Raw genomic sequence first — 14,909 nt, 5'->3', positions numbered from 1 at the left:
TATTTGATAATCTACGTAATGCTTTTTAAACCTTTATTGATGAAATAAAGGTTATGGTTTGTTTTAAAATGAATGCAGTCTTTGAAAAACGTCTCATATAGAGGTCAAAACCTCGTAATGAAATCAATTAATATGGAACGTTTTTAATCAATAAGAACGGGACATTTCAGTATCTTTCCTTATAAATATCCTCGATATTTATGAAAATATTTTCATAACTATTCTTATATGAGATCATTTATCTTTTCGCGATATCATTGTTACATCAGAAAGGAAACTGTTTTAGTTTCTAAATTCTGAAAAATTCGAACTTAAAATATGAATGTTATTGAAGTAGTGTTGGGAACTGAAGCATGAGTTAGTATAATATAATGACACTTGATCAACGTGATTATATTACAGTAAGTTATGCTGAGTTTGTAATGAAACGTGATGATTCACAGACTATAACTTCATCATGTGCCATGTTACATGACTCTTACATCCTACCTAATCTCCAAACATATAGAGAACATATCTCCTGATAGTTCTATATTTTCTCTTGAATTCTGGAAATTTAACCAATCAAGATCGTGCTATTACAATTTCATTCTTAGAATGTTAGTCATGTTCATTTGAAACTTCATACCTACGAATTCTGGAACATTATTCGCTTGACTTAAAGTCAGGAAGAGAAAAAAAAGGGTGGAACTTCAAATTATAAAGGAAATGAAGAGGGTGGATTTATAGTGAAATATCCGACAAGAGCAATCAAAACAGATTATCATATTTAACCAAAGAAGATCCTATTTCCTTAATTGCTAGAGAATCAGATCTTATTATAAAAATTTTCTTTAAATCCCTTGAATTCCGGAAATCAACAGTAACTACGTCACCGGTTGAGACGAACCTTCATTTTCTCATTTCACTATTTTGTGATAACTTCATTCGTACTCGTCGAATAATCGAATTATTTTATCTCTATTACTCAATGGTAATAAAACTCTATTTATCAACTCATTTTTGTCATGAAAACATATTTATTGTCAGGCATGACGATCTCAATCAAATTTCGGGACGAAATTTCATTAACGGGTAGGTACTGTAATGACCCGGAAAATTTCGACTAAATTTAAACCAAACTCACGATACGATTTCATAATTCTGATATGATAAGCAAAGTCTATTAAATTGAATTTCAAAATTTTTGAACTATTTTATGAAATCATTTGACCTTCGACCAGTTCCGACGATTCACGAACAATTAATTGTAACTTGATGTGTGTGTGTGTGTATATATAAATAATAATTGGAAACATAATTTTAAATATTGTATGTTGTTGTTACTAAAATTTATTTATGTAAAGTAAAATAAAAATAGGATATTATAATAATTATTATTTAAAAATATATCTCTATATATAAATAAAGTATATTAAAAATAAACATTAAATGATTGTAATACTCGTTTGATGTTTCGATTGATATTAAGCAAGATAAATTCAAACTTATGTAATTTTAAAATAAACGGTGATACGAAAATGAGTTCTATAAATTTTAGGCTTATTAAAAATGTATTTAGGAACTATTTGTTAAGTTTTAACACTTTTTATATTTTACCCAGAATTGAGAGGGACAGTTGATATAATTTTTATTTAACAAATTAAGGATCGAATTTTATACCATAATGACCAAAATAAATAAATATAGTTAATCTAAAAATTTGGGATTTTTCCGAAGACTTTTATCCGCCACTGATTTCAAATAGTGCACGATACACAGTCCGTGAAAACTGTCGGTAGATAAATTACAAAAGTTCGGCTGCTCAACTATTTCAATCATATGTGAGATTACTGTTAGGATATTTATTATTATTTATATTACTTTATGAATTATATATAGATATTAACACCTCACCATTCCCTATTATGAAATTCGTTCATCATCAACCCAAACCCACAACAACACCAAACCATCTATCTTTCTTTTCTCTCTATCCTGGTAAACTTCATAAGTCACCATCCACAGGGAACCACAAACCACCACTCTTGTTGAACTATCACCACTTTAATCATCTCCTTCATCTCACCGGGCCGCCACCATCGAGCATGAACACCCGTCACCATACACCATGATAACCCTTATACCGCCACTTCCATCACCTTCTCCATCGCCAACAACAACTCATTAAAACTATAACCATCGATCTATTTTCTTCTATCCGGGAACACCTTAAACCCATCTCAACCCGAGAATAATCCGATCACTTTCTTTCTCCTCAAACACCATCGACCAAACTAAAATAGGAAGTCAGAATACAAAACCAAAAACAATGTTGGAAAAATATTTTTTTTTTATCTCTCTTTAATTACAATAGAAAAGTAATGAGTAATTAAAGGCCCCATATTGTCTCCCAACTACTCACTTATCTCAGTAAACTAATACAAGTGGGGTAACTATCATACATGTCTATTTTCTAAAAGAATATGTGATTATGGGAGAATATGAACGTAAGCTTTGTATCTGTAAACTTCTCCACGTGTCCCATATTTGATGAGAATTAATAGTATCATGGAAACTGATTAACTCTTCTAACCTGTTCTTGAATCTCGGGTTTCAGTTACGTACAAGATCCACCCGGATCAGTTAACAAAGGACCCAATAACAACCATTTAACGTGTACGTGTCCCTTTTCTGCTTTTTACTGCTGCTACTACAGCTCATTTAATTTCGTTCCAACAATAGCTAAAGCTGCTGTTATACGTTGTTGTTTGCACCTCAAACACCACCGCCTCCTTTGACAAACCAACCGCCACCCCCACTCTTCTAATTCCTGCGAAAACCATTTCATCACTACCATCAAAACCATTTTTTTCTGTTTGCAACGTTTCCTTCTTTTCTGTTTTTCTGGTAATTCGAACAAGCAGCTGCAGCCGTATATATTTTTTTTTTCTTTTGCCTCTGTACAACAAAACTAACCGTAAATATTGAAGTTAGTTGGACGGTAACAATTTGGCCTTCAAGAACTAGCGGGCCAATTAGTTAAACTAGGATTTGTTAGTTGGGCCGAGATTTCTTTTTATGTTGGGCCGAGTTCAAAATTCGTTTTCTATTGGGCCGAGTACCAATATTGTGTTATTGAGTCGAAACCCCAATTAAAATGATGAGAACGATGATGTATATGATGAGGTATATGATGATGGATAGATGTTGATATCGATGAACGATGTATGTGATTGCTGCTCGTCCCCCGTTGTGCTGCTGCTCAACCGTTTTGTACCACACTCGAACACTCACTCGTCTTTTTCATTCGTTTACCCGAAGGTTCATGAATCCGAGGCCAACCCTGCATTGTTTAGTATCGTCGTATGAATATTTTTACTACAAAATATTATATCGTGAGTTCATTTGATTCCCTTTTACTCTTTACATTTTTGGGACTGAGAATACATGCGTTATTTTTACAACTGCTTTATTAAATGCCTTTGAAATCTATATTTTTGGACTAAGATGCTTTTATAAATGTTTGACGAGATAGACACAAGCAAAACATTCCTCGAATGAATTATTATGCAGACAGAAGTTATGTGGATTATTATTGAATTAGTTGGACGTTATAATTGCCACTAATTGTTGTGAATATTTTCCCTTAATTATTAATTCTTGGTAACCTAAGAATTAGAAACGGGTATGGCCCTAATTCACGCGAATCCTAAAGGTAGCTACCGGGTTTAACACCCCCACCCAGAATGTTCACTAGACGGAAGGGCTAGTGGGCGTGGTGTTTAGTACTTCGAAGTTTATATATTATACAGACGAGATGTTCTGTTTTGGGGATATTATTGATGCGCATTATATGTTAAGGTCGGTTACCATGTTGAGCAATGAAATCAAATTGAATGTTATGTATCGAGAGAATGATTTTTATACACAGGTTATGTGTATTATTTTTGTGCACGAGATATGTGTACGGTTATTTAAAAATCGCGAGGCAACCTACGGGGGAGAAAAGGATACGAACCTACTCTGCTAACCATTATGAAAAATGGTTTTGTACACGAGATAGGTGTATTATATTTAAATCTTGTGGTCTATCAAAATGATGAATTTTATTGCTTATGATAAACCTATGAACTTACCAACCTTTTGGTTGACACTTGAAAGCATGTTTATTCTCAGGTATGAAAGAAATTTTCAGCTGTGCATTTGCTCATTTTAGAGATATTACTTGGAGTCATTCATGGCATATTTCAAAAGACGTTGCATTCGAGTCGTTGAGTTTAACAAGATTATTATTAAGTTATTGATAGTTTGACATATTATGAAATGGTATGCATGCCTGTCAACTTTCGATGTAATGAAAGTTTGTCTTTTAAAAACGAATGCAATGTTTGTAAAATGTATCATTTAGAGGTCAAATACCTCGCGATGTAATCATATGTTATTGTATTCGTCCTTATGGATTAGGACGGTTCGTCTCATCTGGGTGTAGCTTGATGGCGTTGTGCATATCGTTGTTAGTGTACTCACATTGTTGATATTATTAGCTTGTTGTATAGCGATCGTACGGTATGCTTAGATTAGCTTGCCTTTATGCTTGGACTCCGGTATGTGCTATTTGATTATTATTGTGTGGCGTGTCCATTTTATGCATATATATGTATGTAGTATATTCTCACTCACTAAGCATTAGCTTACCCTCTCGTTGTTTATATTTTTATAGATTCGCGTGGAGGTGGTGGCTCGGGTAAGCGTGGAAAGTAGTGGACTCGCGTAGGTTGCTTTAGAAGACGTGCTTTATGATTGATTAGGATTGGGTAGCATATTCTCAATTACCATGCTCGGTCTTTATTTTGTGTTAAACTCATGTGGTCTAAAATTGTATTTTGTACGTAATTAATGGAAAATCGGGCCGATGTGGGCCCGGTATCGTAAAACTTGTTTTATTATGAAAACGTGTTAGTTTTACTTACTTTAATGTGTTGTGAAAACCGTTTCGTCTAAAAGTGTCGGGAAGCGGAAGATCTTTTCGCATGAGAATGACATTTCGGACAGCAGGATATGGAGCGGCGCTCCATTTGGCCAAAAACCTGATTTTGCAAAAAAAAAAAAAAAAAAAAAAAAAAAAAAAAAAAAAAAAAAAAAAATATTCAAGTGTTTTCGGTTGGATAACGGGCTGGGTCGTTACATATCAAGTCGATTCATGAAGTGCGGGCTAGTTTCGAAGGTGATAGACCTCACACGAGTGGCATCTGTTCTAACATTGTAAGGCATACCACATGACGATGGACGGGAATTTCATTCCTCGTTGCATAAAACGATTGCCAATGATCGGTTTTTGGGTTGACGATTGGCTTGGTAATGGCGCTCTTTGTTCCAGTTTTCGTCGACTGTATCTTTTAGATAAGCATCCCCACTGTTTGCTAGCTGATAGGAGGGGTGAGGTCGATTGGAATTGGAGTTGGGTTCATTAAAATATAAGCAATCGTAATGAGCATTCGCTTCGTGTTATCATTGCGCATATTGGTGACATTGCTCTTATGGTGATGCTGATTCATGGGGATGGAGGATCGCGGACGATAACTCTTATTCGGATAGTAGTACCAGATCATTCATTGCTGATATTATTCTTCCTAATGCAACTCATGGTACTCGTTGGTTAATATACTTACAACTAAGACTTAACATATTTTAGTGGAGGGTTGCTCTTGATAGATTTCCTACGCGGATTAAATTACCAGAGAAAGGTTGGAGATTGAAGTCGTTGGTTGCAGTTTTTGTCAGTATGGCAATAAGTCTGGTGATCATTTCTTTTTCTAGTGTTCAGTTGCAGTCGCTTTGTTGAGGAAGGTTCGGATTTGGCTTGGTCTTGATCGTCGTATGCCTTCCTTTTTATCTTGGCAGGAGCTTATGTCGTGGGTTAATACTTGGCATGTTTCGAGAGAGCATAAAGACAAGATCATGGTGATTTATGCATCATGGTGGTTTGTGCGGCTCTATGTGGAAGCTCGGGCGGTTTCGTAACAGCACTTTGTTCAAGCATTGCATGTTCAAGAAATGTCTTTTATTGGAGATCGTTTGTAAGTTTTAATTTAGTTGATCTTGTAACAAACGTCATAAAAATATAAGTTGGAACTTATGGCTGAATAAGCTATTGTAATCCTCTCCTAGGGTCTTGCTAGGAGGTTTGGTTTAAATATGTGTGTTCAAAAAAAATAAAAAAGCAACCTTAGTCATGTTTCTAATGTTTATACTCTCGGGTTACATGCACGTAACGGTATACGATTCTTTACCTAATTTTTCTGGGTAAACTGAATTATTTAAATATATGCAAAACTGTATCATCATGGTTTCAAGTTGCATTGTTAATATAGGTACAAAAAATATATATGTATTTTTTTTATTTGTTTAATGTATACAGTAATACTACTATGAAAACAACATTTCAACTAAAATCAAAAAGAGAGATTTCTTATGTTCCCCTTTAGAAAAAGAATTATTGTATTTTACTTTTTCATGCTTTATTTTTTTAGAAATTGTAAGCAATGTGGTTTTGAAGTTAAAGGGTTCATTGGGTTTCAACTGCTTTTGAAAGAAAAAACCAGGGGAGCGTGTAACATAAACACGATTAGTCCATTATTGACAATATAGGCTTTTTGGTTCATACAGACCCTACCACTCACCACTTTTTGGCCGACCATTGAATTGCGTTTTACTTTACAGATCACAACACAAATCAAATGTACATTTTCTGATCATTTCTAGTAACAAAACCAAATGTTTTCATGCATTAAATGTTAAAACATGTTGTTCTGTTTTATAAACTTACTAGATTTAAGAGCCCGTGCGTTGCACGGAAACTCTTCAACAAACAAACTTGAATAGTAAAATGTTATATCAATTAACGATATGATAAAGACAGTAACACAAGTATTGTTGTGGGTGAACTGCTTAATTATTTTTGTTTTACACAAAACACATGGATTAAGAGCGTTGAACGGCAGCTCAATATATTGTATTCGAATGGGTTAATATCGATACCGAGTACTTGTATGTATGATTGTAAAATTTAGACTAACTCTATAGGAATGAAAGATATTTACAAAACTATGAATCAACACAAATTTCAATTTCAATAATAATTAACAACTCGGCAAGAAAACTTTTAATTTAACACAAAGTCATCAAATAAACCAACACACAAACATAAAACCAAACTAACTGAATAATATTCATATTATCACTGTTAAAAAAACATATTATCAACTTTGTTCTTAGTTCAAAATAACCTAAGCATTATGAACTAAATTTGCGTAATTTGGTATGTGTTGATACCTCAGCTAACGTTTCATCGTTATGAGATGTAACGATTTCTATTCGACAACTATCAACACATGTGCTTCTAAAACTGAGAGCAAATGCTCGACGGTTGCAACATTGTGTCTGTCTTTACAAAGAGTTGTACAAAATGAACTTTGAGCAACTTCAAACCACTCTTGATCCCTTTGATCAAATTGACCCCCTGTTACTTCAACATCTAGAACAATCCCGAATTCGCGAAATTGGTATAATTGATAGCATTTACGGTATGATAAAATTACAATCCCAAAAACTTTCATTACTAATATTCTCTGTGTTGGAACCAAATTTAGAATAAAAAAAAAGTATTCTAACAACTATGCATAAATACACGTACTAATGAACAATCATTTGTTCATAGATAATGTCAATAAGTTTTGTATATTTTCAACTTGAGTGGACCACCGAGTTGCTTAATGAAGCACATCACCCGGGATCAATTTTGGGTTATGCCAAATTGTTCAGAAATGAGAGTGTGATCAGAGGGTACGCATAATGCGCAATTCACTCAGTATCAGATCTCGCGTTCGGAGGGCTTGATTACCCATGTTTTACCCTCTATGAGGAGCCAATGTGCTTGTTCATAGAGGGGTTTCATCGCATGAAAAAACTTGAACTTTTTAAAAAAATAATATATTATTAAAAAACAACACAATGTCAAACCCCTAATAGCACGATCAATGGATAAGATTAGCTAAAAGTAGTGCAAGAACTCCACCTACATTTAATTCAACAAATGATTCAAAATAGCCACATACATATTGAAATTATTCAGAGAATGACATTTTGTATGAAGTTATTTTTTTAGTTGTATATTTTACCTTAAACCATCATAGAAACTTTTTTTAAGACTAAAAGGCAGTAGTAGTCCATAGTAACAAGGACATTAAGTATATGGTTTATAATTAGAGAGCAATCAGCTATTGCTTATGGCTTGGCGATATATATGGTATGTAGTTGTCACTCTCAAGCTATGTGTAGTTTACAAAGAAATCCATTATAGATCAAAACTTAAACCAATAAATGATTACATTGAATTTAACTACTTGAACACACAAACTGTAGTGAGTTCATATTCATTTATCTCATAACTTTAGAAGAGCCATATTTCAACACATCACATTTTAAAAATTCCAGAAAGTCAATAAAGAGAGTAATAAATAAATTTACAACTAAAATAACTCTTGTGCATGAAATAACCAAATTCTCATTTACGCATTTTTTTTAAAACAACTTGTTGTATGTTAATCAAGAATTAGGCCAAATGGGCATATGGTATGTTTTGAAATGTTTACAAACTGACTCCATTACACATAAGGATAACCGCCAGCGTTAATGGAGTCATCGACACGGGCACTGAATGAGGTCATGCTAAACATCTGATTATAAGCTCTTTTGTTGTCCATAAAGTGGGGATCTTGTAATAAAAGTTTGATGCTGCCAGGAGGTTCTTCTTCTCCAGGAATCCAAACGTGACCTTCTTGGCAACATGTATGGTAACGAAGACTGTGATCTCTAGAATAAGACTTTATGCACTCTTTGTACCAAAAATTAGCGCCACAATTATTGCATACGTTGTCACAGTCTCCTAAATCATGATAAAAAGCAGTAACACCTGCATAGAGTTCAATAACCAACGAATAAGAAGTTCCAGGGAAAAGAATAGAAGCTAGTAACAGTCGAAAAACAATTAAAAATAAAGTTGCTTAAGTGCAGTACCACACACCTTCAGCAGTTAAAGGGCGTGAATCAATAAGAGCACAACTTGGAAATTCGAGTCTCGCGTCAGTAGTCACTGTAAAAAAATAAAAAAAAATAAGCACCGATCTATATGTAAATTGTAGGAAAACCGAAACTGTCGACAGTGACACAAAGTGGAAAGAAATAACCGAGCTACGATATAAACTAAAGAAAGAAGGTACCTACAGCTGAGGCACAAATAGCAGACGGGGAAGCTGATGCTTTTGTAGAAACATAACCAAATAAGTGAAAGATGAGAATAACTCGAGCAAATGCGATCGATGCTGCTACTGAATCGTCGACGGACATCGAAGGCAGCATAGGCGATGTCGGAGCAGGTGCAGGTGCAGCAGGAATCGACGCATCGAAAACATTAATAGTAGACCGAAAGTACAATACTCTAATGGGTGTTCCATCAAGTGTTCGACATGCAGACTATCGTAGGTAACATTCGTAGTTGCATAAATCATTTAATCACATTAGAAACAATACATTAATAATTTCTAGTCAACGAAAACTTATACAGACCAATAATAATACCTGAAACATTTACGCTACTATCTGAAACAGCCCTCGCAGTAGAAGCAAAAGAAATAGGTAGATGGCAGTTAAGAAGATGATCACTCAAACTACCCGCCACAATAGGAATGCACGACCCACCAATAGGAGTGGAACCGATATAACCATGATACTCAAACGGATATTCAAGTAACTGTTCAACATGGACCTCAATCAAACCATCAACTGCAGATAGATTGTACACTTCAAAAAATCACACATAAAAAAAACACAAATAACTTTAAAATAAATAAAAAAGTGATGAGAGTCATGGATGTTACCAAACATATTTGTATTAGATTCCGGGTTTGAACCACCATCGGACACCGAAGCAACACAAACAGCAGGCCTCGAAAATGTACGTTATTAAATTTGGAAACATGTGTCCGGACAGTCTCATACACAGCTGGACAACTGCTGCTTGAACTCCAATAATTGATGCAAAAGCTTAGTGGTATAACACCATTTAAGAAGTCACTTCCTCCCTCTTAGCATAATAAAAAGATGTTCCATAATTCGGTTACTAAAGATTAAAACATATTACTAACAATTACCAATGCTCAATAGATAATATCCCATAAACACTAATGTAGGTAACTCAACAAACTGAATCCTTCTATTTAAACTACATAACATGAAAACAATAGAGAAGTATATGTGTTTGTTGTTTAGAATTACGCTTCCAGCATATATGACTTCGCATACAGATATATTCGTGAACCACAAGTTCACTAATTAACATCTAAGATTCTAAACAAATTCTAAACTTCAAACATAACCTATTTTCTTCACATAATTTGAGTAAGTCATACAATATTTCATCTAATACAACCCTCAATTATATCTAAGGCAGACTTAGCATAAGAATTTATACTAAGTAAATCAACTTAAATGTAAAGTTGATATCAACTAAAGCAATGAAATACACTTAGATATATATATATATCAAAGTAATCGAAATCGTTATAATTGATAGCATGAAGGACGTACCATAAAAGATCCCATCAAAGTAAAAAAAGATCACTCCAAAGAAGTAAAAACTATCTCTGGGTACTTCTGGCCTCGCAAAAACTATCTCCAGGTAAAAACATGACTTTTCCAACTCGATATTCACAAAATCAATCTGTCTTAAGTTATTATGATTTCACATCATTATAATTACCAATCCTCAGTAACCAATTCTAGTAAAAACCAATTCTATTATATCAAAAATCTCAAATGAAATAAAAACATAGTATGCATAGATCACGACATATTTAAGGAGTATCAAATAACCATTTTTAATTTCAATTGACAGATGATCAATAAAACACCATGCTTGAGCCCGTAAAAAGTTTTTACCTATTAACTGAACACAATGGCTGCACAAAAATTATCTAATACCGGGCAAACATGTACATAGTAAAGACTCAAGTAGTAGATCAAGCATCCGGTGTTGCAACTACTGTCTAAAACAATTACAAACATGCTTATTTCAGTTTCCATTTAGTTGTAGTTTAGTTGCATGCTTCTTTTGGTTTAGTTGACATTTAGTTGCAACTAATGTACACATTTTACTACTTGTAGCAAACAATAGCTTGAAAAAAATTATAAGCATCGATTAGTTTTTTTCAATTTGATATGAAGTGTATATATCCCAGGTCAGCAATTGATACAATATACACACATATGAAAGTTATTATTCGTTGATATAGTAATAACTAATAGTGTTAATGTTTTACCCTGAAACTTCATATTGGAAAGCAAATGTCACCTAAACCAACAATTAAAACCTATCTATATCATACTTGCTGACCTGGGAGATACATATTGATTGGTGATTGTATCGTACTTGCTGACCTGGGTTATCATAAAGGAAATGATGGTTTACAAAAGAATATGAATTATGTTGTAAAAAACGAAGAAGGTGGTAAGTAAGTAAATGTGATGAATTTTACACCTTTAATACATAATCATAGAACGAATGTTCAAGAACTTACATGTTGAAGAATCACTGAAGAAGCTTTGTTCATGGGCATATTTCAAAATTCACATTTTTTCCATCCTGTAAAAAATTCAATTATCATAACCCACTTCAAATATGTAAAAAAATAAAAAACTATATCTACATATGTAACAGTATGAAATACTTTTTTTTTTTTTTTAAAAAAAACGTAACAGTATGAAATATTACGTTGTGTAAAAAGAACAAAAAAAAAAAAAAAAATACCTTGATTCTGCAATCTCTAAACAACTTGATTCAGGATGTTGAAACATCGAGTTTACTACAATTTTATGATGGATTGTACGAAATAAGATAAAGATATCATTGTAACCTGCAACAAAAGAGTCAGCTTTAGCTTTATCATGATGTAGGTATAAATCGTAACCCATTTGAATTCGGTTAAAAAAAAAAAAAAACATAAACTAAATATGTCAGTATGAAATACGGAGTATGAACTTTTGTAAAAAAAAAAAAAAAAACAGCTTGTTTGCAAGGTTTCTGAATTATTACACAAAAATAAAATATTGTTGCAACACCAATTTTGATAATCACTACATCAAGTCATAATCAAAAACATAAATCATAATCAAAATTGCTACAGATCATAACTCTGTTATAATCAAGGTATATTTAATACCTACATATTTAGAACTAAAAATAAAAACGTATTGCATATACCTTGACTGAAGCGTCTTACAATCAGATTGAACCGAACATTTCAGTTATTCTTGGTGCCGCGGAACTCTAAAAACACAGATCAGATTAATGATTGTTTGAATTGAATAATCAATCGTTCGACGTGTACTGAAGAGGTTTGAATTGAATGATTGTTTGTTTGAATTGAACCGATTACGGTTTTTGAATCGACTTCATCTTCTTCCAAATCGAAACTGAATTGAAGCCCTGATAACTGCTTTGATCGATCAATAGGGAACATGTACTTCCCTATTTGGAATTGGAGATTTATTGATGATGAACGCCTCATTCAGTTTATTAGGTTCCATTTACCGATTTAATGGTTGGGATTTGCACGGCGATTAGAAGAGGTTTTTTGTTAAACCTACGACATTCCTCGTCACGTGTAGAACATGTGAGGGTATTTTATTCATTGTATCCTTTTCTTCTATTTATCTTTTTTTATCAGTTGACTTTTCTCTCATTCAACTCAAAACATGAACCCTAATTTCTTAATTCAAAATAAAAATAACATTACCATTTCTTTTATCCACTAAAACTCAGATTTTATCCACCAAAACTCAGATGAAAATTGGAAGCGAACAAACTTTATCCACTAAAACTCAGATGAAAATTAACAATCCATACCCCAACAATTTGTTTCTTTATTGATAAATAGCAAAATCATTCACAGTAAACTTGTCATTTCGTTGTTTTCTTCCTAAAATCATAAATAAATAAATAAATATAAAAAAAAAATTACAAACCCCATTATAAGAAAAACAATAATACGGATCCCAAATCATATGAGAAAATTAAAACGGATCCCAAATCATAAGTGAGTTGATGGAGAAAATAATACGGATCCCAAATCATAGATGAAAAAAATACGGATCCCTTTGTCTTTTCGTCATCTCGCGCGTAAACAATGACAACAAATAATTAAGAGAGTCGATGATGTGCGACGAGTGGTGGTTGACGGCGGCGCAACCCAAAGGTGACCTTGACGGCGGTGACGGTTGTTCTAGCCGTCGGGTGGTTATGGCAGATCTCGCTACAAGCTCACTTCAAAACCCATATTCATATTTCCTGAATTCATGGTCTCGTTCAAGTGATTAATATTTAAATAAACGTTTTTTGTCAAATATATTGGAACTTTTCATCTGGGTGTTGAATATTCTATGGATCGGTGATTCAAAATAATGGTAAATGAATCATCTTTGACTCAAGATATTAGGGGAAAAAAGAAAATGCAAGTGGACTACCTTTCCCCTGATTCATCTTTGACTCGGGTAAGTGGGCAAGTGTTGTGCGTGTTTTATATGGTGACATAACTTAAATCAATCATGTGAAGTTGTAATTTTGATGATGAATTTGTGAATCTATAGTATAAAAGTAGGGTTTTTAATTTGGGGATGATTAACATGATGACATGGGATGAAAAGATAAGTTGAATAATAAAGAAAGAAATAAAATAAAAAGACTAAAGTACCCTCACATGCTTTGTACATGGCTGAACAAACGGCTGAAATTGACAGAAACTAGACGGGAGGACGAGAGATGTATAATTGTGATACATTAGGGACGAGGGATGCACACAAAAAAAAGAAAAAGGACGAGGAGTCAAAGTTGATGTAAACATCAGGGACGAGGAATGAAATTTTGTCTAAACCTAATTTAGAACGGGAGGAAGAATAGAGAGACTGGCGATTTTTGTGAAGCGTTTAGCAGGACACGTGTCAATTTTCAGTATTTACTAATTTTTAGTCTACTTTTAATCACAAAATTAGGAGGCTTAAGAAAGAATTAGAGGAGGACATGTCAGATACATCTTACCGATTTATGTAGATAGATAGATAGATAGATAGATAGATAGATAGATGATATGCGTTTGAGAATATGAAAGTAGTAATAGGTTGATGGACTACGTTTAACGTTTAACGGGAACACTGTTCGGAAGAAATTGAAGAAACGAGTGACAAATGTTCGAGGTGGTGTTTATGACAATATTAAGGACATAATTGGAATTTTGAAAATAAAGTTAAATAATGAAATAATTCAATTAATTAATCAAAAAAATACAGCAACTAATAAGATAAAATACTTTCGATCGTGTTAAATCAAAGCGCTTATAGTCTCGCGGTACCTGGGGAATCCAATAATTAAGAAGAAGTTGGTTCGAGCCTCGTATTAAGCATAATTCGTGGATTAATATGTATCAGGGGTGTGTAAGTTGCATTTCTAATAAAAAAAAATATTATACTCCCTCCATCCCAAATTAGGTGTCTTGTAAAAATTTTTGTTGGATTTAAGATAGATATAATAAATGTCAGTTTTGCTCTTATATTTAAGGTAAATTTGACTGAATTTATTTTTAATATGAGTGAAAAAGAGTAATAAATGAGGGTAAATTAGAGAGTTTAATAATATTTATGGAGTTGTAATCCCTTGAATCCAATAATCTGCTTAAAATCTAACGGACCAATTAGAGCGCGACATGTGGCGCAACAATCACATTGATTGAAAAAAAAAAAATTTAAAAATTTTTTTTTTTAAATTTTTTTTTATCTTTTTTTTTTAAATTTATCAATTAAAATCCAATCACATGTGATTG

General features: G+C 33.2%; 1 protein-coding gene across 5 annotated transcripts; it reads right to left on the bottom strand.

The window, feature by feature from the left end:
• Positions 1-8,446: 8,446 nt before the first annotated feature.
• Positions 8,447-14,022, bottom strand: LOC139876324 (uncharacterized). Of its 5 annotated transcripts, none has more exons than XM_071863631.1 (9): positions 13,968-14,022; positions 12,299-12,680; positions 11,846-11,951; positions 10,627-11,680; positions 9,918-10,123; positions 9,619-9,822; positions 9,261-9,513; positions 9,065-9,133; positions 8,447-8,953 (listed from the first exon to the last, which is right to left on the bottom strand). In XM_071863631.1, exons 6-9 carry the CDS (start codon positions 9,625-9,627, stop codon positions 8,646-8,648), a joined length of 639 nt encoding a protein of 212 aa, XP_071719732.1. In that variant the 5' UTR covers positions 9,628-9,822; positions 9,918-10,123; positions 10,627-11,680; positions 11,846-11,951; positions 12,299-12,680; positions 13,968-14,022; the 3' UTR covers positions 8,447-8,645. The 5 variants fall into 5 exon arrangements, with proteins under 5 accessions (XP_071719732.1, XP_071719730.1, XP_071719731.1 ...); XM_071863629.1 differs by having other exon boundaries at positions 9,918-11,475; positions 11,616-11,680; XM_071863630.1 differs by having other exon boundaries at positions 9,918-10,759; positions 11,616-11,680.
• Between the last annotated feature and the right edge of the window lie 887 nt (positions 14,023-14,909).

This window comes from Rutidosis leptorrhynchoides, chromosome 11 (assembly GCF_046630445.1).
Source record: "Rutidosis leptorrhynchoides isolate AG116_Rl617_1_P2 chromosome 11, CSIRO_AGI_Rlap_v1, whole genome shotgun sequence".
NCBI classification, from domain to species: Eukaryota; Viridiplantae; Streptophyta; class Magnoliopsida; order Asterales; family Asteraceae; genus Rutidosis; species Rutidosis leptorrhynchoides.
The sequence above is the reverse complement of the archived record's forward strand: the minus strand, read 5'-3'. Positions and strand labels throughout refer to the sequence as shown.